Below are 19,330 nucleotides of genomic sequence, written 5' to 3'. Positions count from 1 at the left end.
TTTTTCTGTCTCAGCCACCCATCTTCCAGGAAACCAGCTGGAAATCTGGTAGCTCTTTTCCTCACTGAGGCCACCTTGTTGCTGCTGCTATCAATGGATTCTGTCTGCTTGTCATTTTAGCTATTCAGTGATCTGGAGAAAGTGTATTCTTTAGAAAGCAAATTAAGTAATTTGGTTTTGTTTATATTATGAATATGGTGGATGAGGTAATCAAGCATAGTATCATTTTGATGCAATAATTGTTTCTTAAATTTGCCTGTAATTACTGACATGATTTAGCAAAGGCCCAACCGTCTTGCTGCAATTTACTCAACACTGTAACTGTGAAAGAAGCTTATTAAAGACACCTGTCTGTTAGGCAGAGAGAGTGAACATTTTTCTTTCTTCCTAATGCATATCAGTTTCTCCCTACTGCTTTTATTTCTTCACTGGGCAAAAAAGCAGAATACAGAGTCTATATCTTGTGCTCACATACGCGTACACACAGACACACATACTAATTTGTCCTAATTGGAAAACTTTGATTTTGCTTCCAAATTTAGTTTATAATAATGTAACTATATTTGATTTTGTTTCTATTTTAGCTTAGTTTATTGGTTCATACATATTTAAGTCATAATAAATAAGGAATATTTGTTGCTTTTAAAAGATTTGGGCAACTTTTACAGTTGCAGTTGCTTCTTTGTCTTCACTGTCACATTAAACAAATTGTTGACATAGCAGACCAGGAAGTATTTCTTTCTTGAAAGTTTCTTCATGTTAAAGTATGCCATATCCTTTCTATTAAGTGTACGTGGTACAGGAATGTATTTGAATCTGTTGAACTGAATTGAATAAATGATGAGGATTGGCACTTGGAACAACGAACTTCTCTACTTTCTGTATCTTGACATCAGTATAATTCAGAATCTTACAGAAGGAAGTATTTCAGGGCTGTCAAACTGCCGGCCCGCGGGCCGGAGCGTCACAGAAACCACGCCCATCCCATTTTCGGCAATGGGAAAAAGTTCCGATACGTCACATGACGAGTTTGACATGCCTGAAGTATTTGAAGGAATTTCATATTTTGGACAGCATGGTTGTAAAATTTATACAGTATTTTGAGTATACTATATCTCACTTGAGCTAATAGCTTGTTCATTCTCTTCCACTTTTAAACCACTTTACCACTTTAAAAGTTGTACAATGAGACAAATTCAAATCTAATCACTTCACAAAATGCTAACTGTATGTATATGGAAAAAACACAGAATGCTAAATGTGATTGTGTATATATTATGTACACACAAACACACACACAGGATTTTGTGAAGTGATTAGAATTTGTCTCGTACTTTTTAATCTCACATTTTTATTTATCAAAATTTAAAATACAAAGAGAAATTCAAAAAAGTAATAAACTAGGAGGAGGGGGAGGGAAAAAGAAAAAAACATGGTGTAAAGAAAAAGGGACCGACTTCCAATAGTAGAAGATAACAACATTATAACCTCACCTTTTTACTTTTACACAGTAGTATATACTAGGTAAAGGTAAAGGTTCCCCCGCACATGCGTGCTAGTCGTTTCCGACTCTGGGGGCCGGTGCTCATCTTCGTTTCAAAGCCGAAGAGCCAGCGCTTGTCTGAGGACGTCTCCGTGGTCATGTGGCCGGCATGACTAGACGCCAAAGGCGCACGGAACGCTGTTACCTTCCCACCGTAGTGGTCCCTATTTTTCTACTTGCATTTTTTTTACGTGCTTTCGAACTGCTAGGTTGGCAGCCATTTCTATAACAGCAAACCTATCTAATTAGCAAAAACAAAATCAAGGTTTCATATTTTTTCATTGCAAGCTCAAAATTCGGAAGCAATTTCCAAATGGAAACAAAGTTAACTATATTCTCTTCTTTGGATAAAAGAATCATGTCAGAATCCATTTACCGTATATACTTGAGTATAAGCCGACTCGAGTATAAGCCGAGACCCCTAATTTTACCCCCAAAACTGAAAAAGTTATTGACTCGAGTATAAGCCAAGTATAAGCTTGGCCCCTTCTTAGCAACATATCTATATTCTGTGCCACGCCGAGCCGCTCGTTGACTCTGGCAGCATCCCGGAGCTGGCTCGGGCAGCATCCCGGAGCTGCCGCCCCTTCTCTCCGCTGCCTGTTCCGAACGAAGGGACGTCCCTTCGTTCGGGCCAGGTTGCTGAGAGAAGGGAGCGGCAGAGCCTTGCAGAGCTGCTCCCTTCGGCTCCTCTTTGTTCAGGCCAGGCAGCGGAGAGAAGGGGCAGCAAAGGCTTGCAGAGCTGGTAGAGGCGGCGGCAGTCCAGCGTTTCCCCCCCTCATGCATGCGTGCGTGTGTCAGACCCGCGGGAATGGCTGGTAAGGAAGCGGCGTCCCCCCCCCTCCTGTGTGTCGGGCCCACGGGGCTTGACACACAGAGAAACGCAAATGCCGGACTGCTGCCACCTTTACTAGCCATTCCTGCGGGTCTGACACACACACACACACGCACGCACGAGGGGGGAAACAACGCTTGACTGCCGCCTCTACCAGCTCTGCAAGCCCCCGCCGCCCCCTTCTCTCAGCTTCCTGGCAGCACATCCCGCAGGGGAGGTCTGCTAGGGAGGTGGCAGTCCGGTGTTGTTTCCCCCCTTGTGCGTGTGTGTGTGTGTGTCAGACCCGCAGGAATGGCTAGTAAAGGTGGCAGCAGTCCGGCATTTGCGTTTCTCTGTGTGTCAAGCCCCGTGGGCCCGACACACAGGAGGGGGGGGACGCCGCTTCCTTACCAGCCATTCCCGCGGGTCTGACACGCACGCATGCATGAGGGGGGGAAACGCTGGACTGCCACCGCCTCTACCAGCTCTGCAAGCCTTTGCTGCCCCTTCTCTCCGCTGCCTGGCCTGAACAAAGAGGAGCCGAAGGGAGCAGCTCTGCAAGGCTCTGCCGCTCCCTTCTCTCAGCAGCCTGGCCCGAACGAAGGGACGCCCCTTCGTTCAGAACAGGCAGCGGAGAGAAGGGGCGGCAGAGGCTTGCAGAGCTGGTAGAGGCGGCGGCAGTCCAGCGTTGTTTCTCCCCCTCGTGCGTGTGTGTGTGTGTGTGTGTGTCAGACCCGCAGGAATGGCTAGTAAAGGTGGCGGCAGTCCGGCATTTGCGTTTCTCTGTGTGTCAGGCCCCGTGGGCCCGACACACAGGAAGGGGGGAATGCCGGAATGCCGCTTCCCTACCAGCCATTCCCGTGGGTCTGACACACACGCACGCACGAGGGGGAGAAACAACGCTGGACTGCCGCCACCTCTACCAGCTCTGCAAGGCTCTGCCGCTCCCTTCTCTCAGCAGCCTGGCCCGAACGAAGGGACAGTTCTTTTTTTTTGTTCACTGGAGTATAAGCCGAAGTGGATTTTTCAGCCCAAAAAGTGGGCTGAAAAATTCGGCTTATACTCAAGTATATACGGTATATTTCATTTCTAACTCCCTCTCTGTGCAAACCCAAATCACACACACACACCCTTCCTGGACTCTGCCATTCCCAAGGAGGAAAGAGAAGACAAGGGAGTTCATTGCCCCTTCTCTTTCTGTTAGATGTAATTTTTTGTTTATTCAGCCTGCCTGTTGGCCATCACAAAAAGACCGATGAAAGGAACTCTCTCCCTCTGAACTTCGAACAACTAAGAAAGGGGGTGGGGAGAATTCTGGCTCTTGTCGATGAAAGGAATCCTCTCCCTCTCTGATTAACGAGCAAACAAGAAATGTGGTGGTGGGAATTCTGGCTTGTATCTCCAGATGTAATGTGAAGGGGAGGAAGTAATTGTGTTGGCAAATGTTCTGATGGTTCTCCCTTTCCCATGAGGGGTTTGACACCCGAGACTTGACTGATCCGGGACTGACCAAATAGACAGGGGTGGGGTTTTGCTCGGGGACACTTTAAAAATATTGATTTGTGAGAAAGTTTTCAGATCCTGTCTATTATATCCTCTGTCACCTATGTCTTAGTAAAAGTTCCTGCTTGGACAATCTTGTCTCCAAGAGTTTTTCTTTCCTAAGATGTGGATTGGAGTGGGTTCTGACAAATCAATTTGTCCATCTCTGCTTCTCCTTGCTGTGGGGAATAATATATGCTTCTGTTTACTCATTAATCTTTATCATAATTTATTTTAGAAGAATTCCTTATATTATTTCAATTTTTTTTCTAACCCCGAAGGAAGAAGCTTTTTTTAGCTTTGACATTTTACAAACTTTAAAAATTATTCAAATATCATATATAATTATCCTCAAGGAGTAAAACTTTTTCTTCTCGTTTTCAAATTTGATCAATAGTATTTTATAAACTTTGAAATTATTCAACATTACATAAAAGGAAAAAATATATACATTTACAAACTCATTTTATAAATACAAAACTACTTTAAAGTTTTCTTTCAGTACATATATTTTAAATGTTGGAAAAACTAAAGAGACAATTGTCGATTTCCGAAAAGGCAGGCATAGTCACACTCCTCTGTGTATTAATGATTCACCTATAGAGATGGTCAGCAGCATCAAATTTCTGGGTGTGCAGCTAGGCTGGCTTGATCGCTCAACAGCGAGATACCAGTGAAGCGGACACAGCAGCGCCTGTATTTTCTGCATTGCATGAGAAAACTACATTTTCCTTCCCCTATCCTTCCCACTTTCTATAGAGGGACGATCGAGAGCATCCTGTCATATTGCATTACAGTCTGATCTGTAAGCATCACTGCTGCAGACAGGAAGGCAGTGCAGAGATGTGGAGTTCCTTGGAGATATTTTCATTTCTTCTAATTGGCATTTCTGTTCTCTAGGATATTTGTTGGGGTGGATTATTGCTATGAGTGTCAGAGTAATTTGTCACTAGACATTTTTCTACTTATTTTAATCCAGATGCTCTCTACAGTATCACTATACTTTCCTTCTCTAGTCACATTTTATGAACTGGAAAGGTGAGAAGATCTGCAGAACAAATTTTTTGGAAGTTCTCTGTGATCTCTGCTTCTAGAATACATATTTTTATGAGCTGATAAGTCCAGTCAGCACACTTTTGACTTTTCTAGAAATCACCTAGCCTTTTTATTGTTCCATATTGTCTCTTTTGCTAAAGAATCAGAGCTGTTATGTAAACATATAACTTCTAACCTTTCAGGTTGTGATGGTTTTGCTTGCTTTCAGCTGAAGCTCCCAACAATGATAGTATATTTAATGGCAGGAGAGATACCATGATCATGATGGTATTCTCTAGGCAACTGGCCATTTGAAAATGAAAATAACTTTCAGAAAGCAGAGGAAGGGTATTAAAAAGGATTCTAAGCATTGATCACCAACACAGTGGTGAGAAGACAATCTTTTCTCTAACATCATCACAAACATTGTCTGGAAAAATAACCCTTGATTAACTTGAAAGGTTTTAGAATAAAGTACTTGGGAGAGGTGAAACAGAAATTGATATATTTGGAGAAATGTATTTGGAAAAAACAGGGTGAAGGATTTGGAAAAAATGAACCCCTTGCCTAGTTTTATGCATGAAGATGGGAATTTAGGGCTGTATGGTAGTCAGTGTCATAAGAAATACTGTGCAGGAAGAAGGATATCATCACATCCTAAAAGCTAATAGCTTAGAATCAGAGATTGAAGCTGAAAATAAGTTGGATATTTCAGCAAGACAATAATCTAAAACATACCATAAAGTATTTACAGGAAAAAAGAGAGAAGTCCATAGACTTGAACATGGGGGATTTCAAACATTCAGTGTCGGCAAGAAACAAAGAGTTTTTCTGAGAAAGAAGAACTCTACAGTGAAGAGTGAAAAATGCTCTTTTTTTGTATATATTTTATTGGTATTTTTTAACATAACATAAATCATTCAGTAATTTGTAAACAGTATGTTGCCTGGGTAACATTTATAAGACAATCTTTAACAATTAATTTCATTTGATTTCCCCTTTCCCCAAAGTATCTTTCTTTGCAAAACATTAGATTAAGACAATTCTCATTTTTTAAATTAACAACAATTAAGTATATAGTTTCAATAATCCTATTTGTCATTTTGTTGCCTTATCATAAATCCTGTTACCGTGCTGATTTCAGCTTATTTCTCCCCCAAATTCTAAATATTCTTAGTAGTGACAATGTTTTCAACAGTTAACTACATTTACATTGGTGGATTTAATTCTGTTTTTTTCCATATAAGCCCTCTCATAATTTTATATTTCTTAAGTAAAAAAAGTAGAAAGAGAAAAGAAGAGACAAAAAAGGAGAGAGAAAAAAGAGAAAAAAGAAAAAAAGACAAAAGCACTGAGATATAAAAAATAACATACAACTTAAAATATGTATCCCTTCTAATTTAATATATATTTATTCCCTCAATTTCTTATTCTTTTTTACCATAGCTAGGAATGTATTTAGTCTATTTAAACTTTAAGCATTCCATTCGGTAGATCTAATCATCTCCTTTAACTCTCATTCAAAACACATTTTTATGCTTTTCTTATCATCACATTTAAATAACTAAAACATTTGCTTTGTTTAAATCATTTCAACTTTTTTTACAGAAAGAAAAAAATATTAGTTAAGAAAAAAAGAGGAAAAAAATTCATCCCTCTAAGAGTTATATATTTCAAAGTTTTTCCATTTCTTTAAAAGTAAAGGTAAAGGTTCTCCCGCACATGCGTGCTAGTCGTTTCCAACTCTAGGGGCCGGTGCTCATCTCCGTTTCAAAGCCGAAGAGCCAGCGCTTGTACGAGGACGTCTCCGTGGTCATGTGGCCGGCATGACTAGACGCCAAAGGCGCACGGAACTCTGTTACCTTCCCACCGTAGTGGTCCCTATTTTTCTACTTGCATTTTTACGTGCTTTCGAACTGCTAGGTGGGCAGAAGCTGGGACGAGTAACAGGCGCTCACTCTGTTACGCGGCACTCGGGATTTGATCCACCAAACTGCCGACCTTCTGATCGACAAGCTCAGTGTCCTAACCCACTGAGCCACCACGTATTCAAACAAATGTTTTTTTTTAAGTATTCTCTCTGATAAGTCCCATCATCTATTTTCTTGATTTCCATTTTAGTCTTTTTTCTCTGGCCATTGCCTTTCTTAATCAGTATCTTTTGCTGTATCATTTGTTTCCCTATAAAGAGTTTTTTCTCATTCTTTTTCTTACCTTCAAAGTTGCTTGGACGTGTTGAAATATTTCCCATTTGAATTAAATCATGATTTTTTTATTTTATACGGTTCCATCTTTAATTTTCTATCCTCAGAATTATGTTCAGTCATCTCTACTGTATTTTCCTGGAAGATTTCTTTGAGTGAAATTAAGTTGGAAATAATTTGATTCATACTCTCAAGGTTGTTCTGCATTTCTTTGTAGTTTAAAATCATTGTCTTGAAATTGTTGCTGCTTATGTTTCCTTTTCTAAAGTATTAATTGCTTCAGTTTTGTTACTCTCACTTTGTTTACACAGCTGCATTTTCTAAGAACTTTGAGGGTCAGAGAAAAAAAATCCTCACCCACAAGTTGGTATCAGCGTTTGCTCATTTTTCAGGTCTTTCTAGTCTTTTTTTCTCTCTCTAAAGGGTAAGTTTCACCGCTTCCGGTAACCAAAAGGAGAAAGATCCCCCTCCTTTTTCTCCCCGGAGATCTCTTATTTTGGGACTTTCTTTTTCAGGAAAATAGGTAGGATAGAGAAAATCAATATTCTTACCCAGATTCAAGCATGCTGTTTTTAATCTGCTTAAGTTAAAAGCTTATGACTTCCTTTGTCTCCAACTATGGCTGAACATGCAGTTAGCCAGCCTTTTCTTCTGTTGGTTTCTGGGAGGCTTCTCCTAGACCGTTCAGAGAGACCGCCATCTCTCCTAAGTCCCTGGGATTTCCTTCCTTCATTCCACCCCTTCAGGGTGGGTTCTGGCCCCTTAGGGTCCCCAACAAAAAGAAATTCCAGCCGAAGAGTTCGGCATTCCGAATCTTCAGACTGCTCACTGGAAAACAGGAAAAGGAAGTTTGAAAAATGCTCTTAACTGACTATAGGAAACCTTTGAAAAATGTATTTCTATAAAGGAGGTATCACGAAGTATTGACTAGAAAATTTCTGAAAACTGTATTATTTTTAAAGAGTTTGTGAACATATGTACAAGTTATTCAAACTGTGTACACAAAAATAATGTCCATTCAGATATGCAGATAAATATATCACGTAATGGTTTTGTTGGTTTTGTTTAGTTAAGTGTTTATTGAAACATACAGTTTGACTATGGCAGGGGTAGGCAACCTTAGCTCTTTTATGACTCATGGACTTCAACTCCTAGAATTCCTGAGCCAGCCACACTGAGGGAAAAGGGAGAGATTTCCAAGCTGAGCCATGCTGGGTCAGGAATTCTGGCAGTTGAAGTCCACGAGTCATCAAACAGCCAAGGTTGCCTACCCCTGGACTATGGAGTGTCTAAATTTTTGCATAGTGTTATATCCATTTTTTTTCTAACTGCCCATGGTGCATTGAAATGCTGCATAGAAATCTAATATACCTCTAAAATTTCATGACTCTTCATTTTTAAATACAGTATTAGAGATCTCATTACTAATGCAGAAATACATCATAATTTTATGACCCTCTGGAAAAGGAACCTCTATTGACTCAAGAGAAATATGTATATATTCATGCCCTAATTTTGCATTCTAAAAGAAACAACCTTATATTTCTGCTTTTGAATGAGATGGCAGGTGCTGAATGGTTTCCAGGTATATAAAGTTGAATGTATTCCAAGTTTTCTTCCAGCAAAACTGTTTTCTTTTTCAAGAATCCGGCTTAGAGCAGAGGGTGACCAAAACTGAAATAGTGAAATCATCATGTAAAACGTTGAGCAATTTGTTAATTCCAGAGGCTTCCTGATTCATTCACCAGGGGAGGGATTGTGTTAATTTCTAGGAGAGGCATCTACAAGAGATATGTTGATTTGTTAAGAATTTGTAAAAACCTTTTCTTCCTCAAACAGACTTTGGATAATAACAGGTATGGGGCAGATAATTCTGGAACAATCATTTATTAATCATTTTTTAAACTTTTTTTGCTAAAGGTAAAGTTACCCTTGAATCCCTACCCTTAAATGCATACAGAATTATTTACACCATAACATTTGAAACAATAGTATAATAAAATGTTTTTATAATAAAAGATGAAATGTGAAATGATGTGTTTGAAACACTTTCTAAAAGCAGAAACAATAAACAAGCAAAGATGATGTGCTGCACAGCTTTGGAGCAACACTGAAGCTTTTCTGACACGTTGTTGTTAGCTGCGAAGTCGTGTCCGACCCATCGCGACCCCATGGACAACGTTCCTTTTCTGGCATACAACCATGCAATTTTTAAGTTTTTTTTCTTCTAGATCTGTCAACTTCTATGCTTATCAAAAAAGTAAAGGCAGTTCACTCTGCCTTCAACAAACCTCTTTCTTCACGTGCCTGTCCCAAGTTTTCCTGCAATAGGAATGAGTTCATCAGATTATAGCAGTTTAATGACTCTGCGATTTTTTACTTTTTATCGTGGGCAAGTTCACTATAGCATCTAGAGATTGGGAGGGGGGAATGAGCCCCTTCTCACACAGTTATATGAGACTGGTATCCTTATGGGGACATTTTTGTCTGTGCTAGCTATTTTGCTTTTTCTTAAGAGTGGAAGTATACATGTAAATATAGAATGCCCATTTCTGTGTTTTCCTTTCTGTGTGGTATTTGTAAGTCTAATGCTTTCTTTGCATCTGAACATGCTTAACATGACTCTTTCTCTTCCCTGCTTCTCTGGCTGACTGGCAGTTATTCACAGTGATTCCTGATTCTTCCCTATAGGAACTTCCATGCTTCTACTATATCAGCTCAGCATCTCCTGCTTTTCTGGCCTCTCCTTCACACTGGTGAATACCCTCTTCTTTTCTCCTTTAGAATTTTCACCTCATTGATTATCACCTGGCCGCATTCATCACAGTGATGTTGGCACGGAGGCTTGTATGGGCCCTCATCTCTGAGGTAATGATGATGATAATCTTTTCCAGTTTCAAGATACTCTAAATGAGTTAGTATGTCCCTTTTTTATTCTTTTGTACTTCTCTTTTCATTTATCCACCTTTAATAAAATATATCTCAGTGTTAAATGTTACAGGTCGTCCTCGGGTTATGACAGCAATTGGTACTAGGATTGCCATCGCTGAGAAGTGCAGTCATAAAGCATGACATCATGTGACCTCACAGTGACAGCAATTCTGGACATTCCCAATTGCTGTCATAACCCTAAGACCCATAGGTTCTTAAAGAGGGAAGAGGCAGGAATCTCAGGTAAGTACGCATGCAATGGGTATGGGAGACCTGGAAGAGGCAGTGCAGGACATGCACGAGTCAAGGGAGAACCAGCAAAGTCTGCATGGGAGGAGGGGGTTGCTCTGGGCAAAAGAAAAGTCAGAGTGACTTACCAGAGCAACTTGTGATCTTTCTTGCCAGTTTCTACATTGATTTCCTTATGGCAGGGATGTCAAACTGCCAGCCCGTGGGCCAGATGCCTCATGGCAAAACCACACCCACCCCATTGCCAGCAATGGAAAAAAAGTTGCAATACATCACAACACATCACATGAAGTTTCGAGTTTGACACCCCTGCCTTATAGGAAACCAGCAGAGGTCACAAATGGCAGTCATGACTAAGGTTCCCTGTAAAGTTGTAAATGTAGCCCGGCACTTGGATTGTGATTACATCACTGCGAGGGTGCTGCAATAGCCAAAACATCAAGAACTGGTCTACGTCCATTTTTTTCAGCACCACTGTAACTCTAAACTGTCAATGAACAAATGAGTATAAGCCAAGGACTACTTATAATAAAATTACAGTTACCAGATTACTTATGAAGCTGCTTTGCTTGGGATAAATGTTTGTAAAGTATCGCAAGTTATAGCTGATTGTAACTTACACAGTAGACAATGCCCTTAGGTTCCATGTTATTAAACCAGCATGAAAAACAAAGTTCAAGTTATTTCAGGCAACATTGATTGTAGGGGTCCTTGGTGCTGAGCTTGGTTCTTTTCTTAAATATGTTTCATTACCCAAACTAGGTAACATCATCAGTGCTAGTAAAGAATGGGGTTTGTTCTCCGTTTATATTGATTGTGCACAATATTAAATTGATCTAAGGAGTAAATGTTTAAGTCATGTTTACAGAAAGATATTTTTTCAAGACTTATTTTTTCAAGAAATAAGATGTTTTTCTGGTAAGGATGAGTGTTTCCTAGAGGTCTGTATGAAAAGTTATTTCTTTGTGCAAGCATTTTGAGATGGGTTTCATGCCCCAAATCCAAGCCACTTTGTAATGAAGATAGGATTGAATACACTGTCTATCACAATTGCAGTACTTTAATCTAAATTTTATTTTATCGCAGAAGTAGGCACTCTTTGCTCGAAGATGATACTTGTGGGATAGGATGGGATACACTGTCCTGCCTTGAATCTGCAGGGCATTTCACTCAAGTGTTGACTTCACTAGAGTGAGCAAGACTGAAATGTTTGGAACTTTCAGGGTTTTTTACTTATTCTACTAATTAAATTCCCTTCTCGTCCCCACCTTTAAAACATGAAATTATTCCAGGTACAGCTGGGGTTCATGTGGTCCATGCCCAAACTCAGAGCATGTATGTTTTGAAAGTTTTGGTCTGCAGATAGAATGAAGCAGGACTGTTCTGCTTTGGATATGAAACAAAGTAGAGGCAAACCTGATTGAGATTTAGTAGTAAAAGAAGGGAAAAGCAAGGAAATTGTTGCTGGCAGCTGAAGGAATACATTCCCATGTCCAGCTTTTTTTTTGCTTTTTTTTTTTGTTTTGCTCTGAACCAGAACATCTTTGAAACATTTGTGGGATATGAGGGAAGACTGTGGAGCTGATGGAATTCTGGGTTTAACTCTACAGGCCTCGCAGGTGGGTACTTCATCAATGATTCACGATATGGTATTGATTCTGGCACGTCTAGTTCTACTCACCCTTTGTGTATGGGTGCTCTGTTGGACTCTGGTCAACCTCTTCCGCAGCCATTCTGTCCTCAATCTCCTCTTCCTTGGCTATCCGTAAGTATCCTTACCGTTTGTCCTGAATGAACAATTCCAATTGTATTGGACAGGATAACGAGAAACACTTTTGACCAATGAAGTCTGCGTATAGAACAATGGCTTCAAAGCTAGTTCTTGAATTTTGGAGGAAAAATCATAAGGGAAAGTTGCCTGTTTCAGGGCAATTTTTCCTGTTAATGTCTATTATACATCAAACTTTAATTAATCAGGAGACACTCAGACCATCAACTTCATACAAGATCAAGACAAACAAGAGGGAGAATACATATCAAATTGAGTAGGAAAATGAGATAATTACCTGAGAAGCTACAGTTCTTGATAGAAAATTCTGTCTGATATTCATAGATGGGATGTGTCACAGATTATAATTTCACCCTGTCATTTTTCCTTTTTCAGGTTTGGTGTCTATGTTCCATTGTGCTGCTTCCACCAAGATAGTAGAAACCAGCCTCTTTCAACAGAGTGCAGCTATTTAGTGCAGGATCAACTAGTGGATGATAGTGCCTCAGGGGTTGGCAGTCTTGTGAAGCCCAAAGATTTATTTTCTCTCCTGAGAGAATCTGTCAAAGAACAGTTCAACCCCTCTGTGACCACTCCAACGCACAGCTGTCCCTTGTCCCCAGATCTCATTCGCAATGAAGTGGAGGGCCTCAAAGCAGACTTTAACCGCCGAATCAAGGAAGTTCTATTCAATTCCCTCTTCAGTGCCTACTATGTGGCATTTCTGCCACTGTGCTTTGTGAAGGTAGCTGTTCTTGTATTACTTTACTATTATTATTAGTGCCACTCCACCTCCTAAATCTTGCCTGTGGATTGCTGGGGCAATGGACTTCTGGTTAATTCCCCTTTTCTCTGTCTCCCCTTTGGCAGCCTGGATGGCGGAGTGTAGCTGCATCTGGAGTGCCCTAGTATTGCTCCCCGTTGGAGGATAGGTATTGCCATACATGTAGTGCCCCTGTGGTCTTCCCAGTCTTTTTTCCATCCCATTTACTAACCCTGTGCTCTTTTTCAAGACAACTGTAACATGATTCTATTTTGTGCCATAGTATACACTTGGTGCCCAATTCAGATCCTAATTTGACAATATCCAGATTATCAGCACTAAGACTTTAAATCAATCCAATTAGAACTGGGGAAAATGATATCATTTCATAGATTTCAGAAGCTGTTCAGAATAATTCTAAAGGCAGAAATACAGGACTTACACTGTTAATTTAATTCTGTTTTTGAGTAACAACGTATTTTGAATCTATCATTTTAGTATGGAATCCATAAGGACACATTTGTTTGAGCATTTTCTAGAAAGCTCAGGGAGTTGTAACACAAGTGTGTGTGCAGCCAGTGTATGTAATGCATTAAAATGCCAGAAAGAAATGCCCAAGTTCCCCTAGTTTACTAGCCTTGCAGTTTATAAGGAATTGTGTAAGTACCACAGCCTGAAAAAGGAATTGGAAGGGATGTGGAAAGGCAAGGCCAAAATGGTCCCAGTGGTGGGTAGGAGGAAGCACTTGGATCTGTGACTCTTCAGCTGGGAGAGTGGTTCCAACAAATCCCAGGAACAACATCAGAGCGCTCTCCCCAGAAGAGTATTGTGCTAGGAAGACTTAAGATACTGTGAAGACCCTCACATTTGCAAATCTCTGGTGGACCCGAGATTGAGGAAGATAAAATACTGCCCCATAGGAGTGAGAAGGAAATTGTTATATGTGTATTATTGCCAGAACATCATCTTACTGCTTCTGAGGTAGTTGGGATGCTCTCGTTAATTTATTCTCTGGTTTCTTGCAGAGCACTCAGTATTACGATATGCGCTGGTCATGTGAGCACCTCATCATGGTTTGGATCAATGCTTTTGTCATGCTCACCACACAATTGCTTCCTCCCAAGTATTGTGACTTGCTACACAGATCAGCTGCTCACTTGGGCAAGTGGCAGAAGCTGGAACATGGTTCATATAGTAATGCCCCTCAACACATGTAAGTTTGTAGTCATAACATTTTTTCTAGGGCTGTAGGAATTTTGGAAAGACTTCTTTAAGTTGCACTTATTGAGGTTTCTGAGGCTTATGTTTTCTTTTTATGTGTTGTATTTTCATTTATAAGATTCACTGTTAGCAGAATATGGTTTTGATAGGTTTTTGTGTCATAGTCTTCACAAAGTTAGCTAGCTTAGGTAAAGGTAAAGGTTCCTCCGCACACGCGTGCTAGTCGTTTCCGACTCTAGGGGCCGGTGCTCATCTCTGTTTCAAAGCCAAAGAGCCAGTGTTTGTCTGAGGACGTCTCCGTGGTCATGTGGCCGGCATGACTAGACGCCAAAGGCGCACGGAACGCTGTTACCTTCCCACCGGAGTGGTCCCTATTTTTCTACTTGTATTTTTACGTGCTTTCGAACTGCTAGGTTGGCAGAAGCTGGGACAAGTAACAGGCGCTCACTCTGTTACGCGGCACTCGGGATTCGACCCGCCAAACTGCCAACCTTCTGATCGACAAGCTCAGCATCCTAACCCAAAGAGCCACCGCGTCCCCTTAGTTAGCTAGCTTACCAAAGTTCAAATGCAGAAAGTGTAATTTCTAGGCCTACATACCAAACAAAAACTGCTGAAGACACTCTTCCCAGCAAAAACTTTAGAAGCCCAGTGCCAACTCCAAGAATACTCCTTGGCTCCTGCGTTTTGATCATTCAGATACAATTTCAACTTTACCTACCTTCAAATTTGGAGTGATCAGCAATTTTATCCTTGCAATAACTATAAAAGCTTCCAACATTCCATGCAACTGAGTGGAATGGCTCAGTCATCTTCCTGACTGCAAACTGAAGGCAGGCAGGACTTTTGCTTAAGAACAATGTTTTATAAATCTTTAAGGTTTGTTGAAAACTAAAGCAAAATATTGTAAGTTAAAAGAAAAACTGGGGGGAAGGGCTGAGGTACATTTTACAGGGGGAAAAATTACAAATTCCATTCACCCCTAAATGAAACTCCTAAGGTTTGAATGGATTCCTGGGATGGAAACCATAAAGTTGACCATATGGTAGAAGCTTTTAATAAAAAACAATTGGATTTGCTGATTTTCCATTGTTTTAAATATTAAAAACATGGAAAATAAATATTACCATTATAAAATTTAACAGGTTACCAAGAACTTTCACATAGTGCAATTGGTAGTAGAGAATTTTTATCAAATTTGAAGTGAGAGAAATAAATTTGAACACTCAAAGAAGGAACATTCAGTGATTTTTTAACAGTGAACGGGAAGGAGTGGTTACTTCTTGTTTAATTTGAGTTAGAATTAGGATTTCCATTTCTACTGAAATCTCTGTTACGCTTATCCCAAAGGTGCTTTTTCACAAGGCAACTGGACTTTTTTGTTTTTCTTTGAAGACGTTTCGCTTCTCATCCAAGAAGCTTTTTAAGCTGTTATGCTTGTTGAACAAAGATAAAAGTTCTAAAACTAGAGAAGTTTAAATATAAGGCATATAAAAGCCATCTATATTTATTTAATGAAATTATTCATCTGGTTTTGCTTTCGGGTAATAATGAAATCTTTTTCTTTGTCCATAGCTGGTCTGAGAGCACAATATGGCCACAGGGAGTGCTGGTACGACATAGTCGATGCTTATATAAAGCAGTGGGACCTTATAATGTAGCTGTGCCTTCAGATGTCTCTCATGCTCGCTTTTATGTAAGTAGTGGATTATTGAGGGTCTGGGAATAAAATACTTCCTACCATGAGATTAAAAGATTTCTGTTCTTTTACAACAACAAATCATTAATAACTGGCATAGGTTGGAAGAATCTAACATCTTGTTAATAAAATGTGGTTCTTCCTTGCTAATTCAGAGATAATGCTACTAAGTTCTATAAACATACATTTTGTTTTTTTTCTAGTTCCTCTTCCACCATCCCTTACGGCTTCTCAATCTGCTGATTCTCATAGAAGGCAGTGTGGTCTGTTATCAACTCTACTCCTTGCTTCGCTCAGAGAAGTGGAACCATACACTCTCTGTGGCCCTGATACTCTTCTGCAACTACTATGTCCTATTTAAACTCCTGAGGGACCGAATAGTATTGGGCAAGGCCTATTCTTATCCACTCAACAGCTATGGGTTAAAAGCCCATTAGTCATCTGAGGAAGGATATTTTCATACAGTTATATTTTTTTCCTTGCAACTGTTTATAAATATTTAAAAAATATTTTATATTTTGTATACTACTGTTTTTTGTGGGGTAGGGAAGGGCCAAGTGGCAGTTAAATGTCGCTTTATAAACAAGGTTATTTTATATAAAGACATCATTGTGTTTATACTGTATATCAACATATATCTATGTGAAGCAAGAGCCTTGTATGTGTGGTCCCTCTATTTACTGTGCATGCAAGTTAGCCATCATAAAACTCAGTTTTACGTATAGGACTTACCTATTTGCTATACATCTAGCCAAAGGTGGCCATTGCTTACAGTTATTGTGGACAAGACATGGGCAACTTCCTGAGTCCCATTTTACGGTCATTAATTTTTTAAAAGATCATGCCATCAAAAACCCTTGCCAAAATTTTTATATTTAAAGCATTAAAATGGTAATGGTATGCTTCAGTTTGTTTTAAACTTCTTTACATGACAGAAAACTCCAGCCCCTTCACATTTAAAGAATAATTTTAATAACACCTTCAAGCAGTATAGAGTAATAAAGTATTATTCAACATCACATGGTACAATAGGCAAAATAATTCGTTTTTGCACATTATTAAACTATATTCTCAAAGTGATGTCCAGCTTGCATGTGGGATTTCTTAGTAGGCAAGGAAGGAAGATAAACTAATTTAGCACACCTTTTATATTGCTATTTAACAGAATATCAGAATAACTTTGGAAAGTATCTTGGAGGTCTTCTAGTCCAAACTCCTGTTCAAGCAGAAGGCCCTATATTATTTCAGACAAATGGTTGTCCAATCTCTTCTTAAATCCTCCAACGTTGGAGTAACCACAATTTCAATGTTAGACTGCATCCTCAAAGTTTTCAATACTTTGTTCTGCAACAGAGTAATCCAAGTAGGGCTCATGGCCATTTTCTTTGGCAGCATTTTTAATTAAAAAGAATTAAATGAGGCTGGCCTCTGCAACTACTAGCCTTGAGTAATATCTAAGAATGTTCAGAGCTCTTAAGACATCTTAGAAAGAAAGCTTAGTCCCTCTTTTTGAAGGTATATCCATAGACCCAGAAATAGGGATAAATCGTTCTAGGATCTGAATGTTTTGTGACTAACCATAACAGCTATTTTGTAAAACATTCAGTCAGTTCTGTGAATTAAGAGTTACCAAATGTGAACAGCAAACATCTAGATGGCTACTAGATGGCAACACAAAACTGGATAACACTCTTACCTCAGATTTTACAGTCTGGATCAGATAATGCCAGCTAAACCTTCTACCACATAATAGTTGCCTCTCTCTTGCTTTAATGAATATTTTTTTTACAGATCTCTGGTTAAAATACTATCCAAAATTATTAGACTTTGGGTAGATGGTACATGGGAGAAAATATGAGCTCTATAGAATTGCAGAGCAAAATGAGAACTAAATTACAGCCTTTTCTAACAGAAATATGTTAAGCACCTTATCATTTTTTTCCCAAAGTGAAAAGAATATAGACAAATTGAGAATGAGGATTAAGTCCTCCTCTGTAGTAGTTTATATGTATGCAAAATCTTATTATTTATTTTCTCTAATGGAATTACAAGCATGATTACTTTTACTTCCTACTTAAAGATATTGCTTGTTTTTGTGGGGTATATTCTTGGCCTTACTGCATTATGGCAAAATGTTTAGTACCAAAATAAAACCCACATGCAGAAACAAAAACCCCTACATAAATAGCATTTAAAATACATAAAAAAGCAGGAAAAACAATGTTGTAAGAAATTGAGAATCCTTTTTAGGTGCCCTTGTCCCAGTAGTTTTATGAAATTTGACAATAAAGAATGATTTTTTTCATAACACACACACACACCACTAAACTAACCTTGCAGGGAGAATGATTTCCATTTTTCCTGTTTATTGGATTAGTCTATGTCATAGTTTGATTTTGACAGTTTTTGCAAAGATAAATTCAGGTAGTCCTCAACTTACGACCACAATTGAGCCCAAAAGTTTTGTTGCTAAGTGAAACATTTGTTAAGTGAATTTTGCCTCATTTTACAACCTTTTATGCCACAGTTATTAAGTGAATCTGCAGTTAAGTTAGTAACACGCTTCTTAAATTCTTACTTCCCCACTGACTTTGCTTGTAAGAAGATCACAAAAGGTGATCACATGATCCCGGGACTGCAACCATGATAAATATGAGTCAATTGCCAAGCATCCAATTTTAATAATGTGACTGTGGGGTACTGCAACTTTCATAAGTGTGAAAAAAATTGTCATAAGTCACTTTTTTCAGTGCTGTTGTAACTTTGAATGGTTACAAATGAACTGTTGTAAGTTGAGGACTACCTGTAAACTAAGGGCTTTATATTTACCTTATACCAGAATACTTTATTTAGGTTGAAGAACAGAAAGGCTTTTCTAGGAAACCAGTCTTCCTCTTACAATTTTAACAATACAGTATACCATTATAAAGGAGGACAGAATTGTAACTTTCAATCTGATAGTCACAAATTTTGTGAACATTTACAAAGGAATGGATAAAGGAAAATAGTTGCTTGCTTACAGAGGCTTACTCCCTCATATTGTTCAGTTTAACATTAATTTGAGACCACCACTCCTAAATTCAAGGAAACCTCCACAGTCTGTGTATTCCCTCCTCCCATCCATTGAAAACAGCCTGTTGTGTAAGGTAAGGCTGAAAAAAATGCTCCTTTCTAATAGTCAGTGTAAACATCTACTAAAAATGTGGTTCCCGATCCAATCCAGGGTTTGAACTCTCCCATTTCATTCCACCGATAACTTCAAAACCAAAAGTCAGTCTAATCTGGTAATTATTATGACAGCAATTGCAACTATCCTAAGATTATTTCTGAAAAATTTATCATGTCTTCAGCATTGTTTGCCCTAATGCTAGCTTGGTTCAGAATGATAATGTGTATGTTATTTACAGTAGCTTCTTAAGTACAATTTTGAGGCATAACCAAACTTCAAATTTTAAATATTAATCTTTGGAAAACTGCCACACCAATCCTGAGAATGGCCACATTCAGATGATCAGGAAGAGAAATGGCACTTTCCAGAATTTTCTGAATATTGTATTATTT

At 39.1% G+C, this 19,330-nt stretch overlaps 2 protein-coding genes across 14 annotated transcripts in view; one reads left to right on the top strand and one right to left on the bottom strand.

Moving 5' to 3' along the window:
• Positions 1-16,669, top strand: part of TMEM39A (transmembrane protein 39A) — a 37,132-nt gene extending 20,463 nt beyond the window's left edge. For all 4 annotated transcript variants that reach the window (XM_081318450.1, XM_081318449.1, XM_081318452.1 and 1 more), the window contains 6 exons: positions 9,923-10,006; positions 11,929-12,083; positions 12,483-12,831; positions 13,875-14,062; positions 15,646-15,766; positions 15,973-16,669. In XM_081318450.1, coding sequence (XP_081174576.1) covers positions 9,923-10,006; positions 11,929-12,083; positions 12,483-12,831; positions 13,875-14,062; positions 15,646-15,766; positions 15,973-16,206 — 1,131 coding nt within the window. In that variant the 3' untranslated portion in view covers positions 16,207-16,669. The remainder of the gene's footprint in view (positions 1-9,922; positions 10,007-11,928; positions 12,084-12,482; positions 12,832-13,874; positions 14,063-15,645; positions 15,767-15,972) is intronic.
• LOC308662530 (uncharacterized protein) overlaps positions 4,331-19,330 on the bottom strand; it is a 60,639-nt gene continuing 45,639 nt past the window's right edge. The window contains exons 21-25 of one of the 10 annotated variants that reach the window (XM_081318445.1): positions 12,000-12,105; positions 10,939-11,154; positions 7,690-9,460; positions 7,149-7,287; positions 4,331-6,202 (exon numbers count right to left, since the gene is read on the bottom strand). In XM_081318445.1, coding sequence (XP_081174571.1) covers positions 12,059-12,105 — 47 coding nt within the window. In that variant the 3' untranslated portion in view covers positions 4,331-6,202; positions 7,149-7,287; positions 7,690-9,460; positions 10,939-11,154; positions 12,000-12,058. Of the gene's footprint in view, positions 7,288-7,689; positions 9,461-10,938; positions 11,155-11,982; positions 12,106-16,718; positions 17,114-19,330 lie in introns of those variants that run through there. The other 9 variants (XM_081318441.1, XM_081318446.1, XM_081318436.1 and 6 more) reach the window with 9 other exon arrangements.

The sequence above is a fragment of the Vipera berus genome (assembly GCF_964194415.1).
Source record: "Vipera berus genome assembly, chromosome: 2".
NCBI classification, from domain to species: Eukaryota; Metazoa; Chordata; class Lepidosauria; order Squamata; family Viperidae; genus Vipera; species Vipera berus.
Note: the sequence above shows the minus strand (reverse complement) of the source record. Positions and strands in the feature narration are given on the sequence as shown.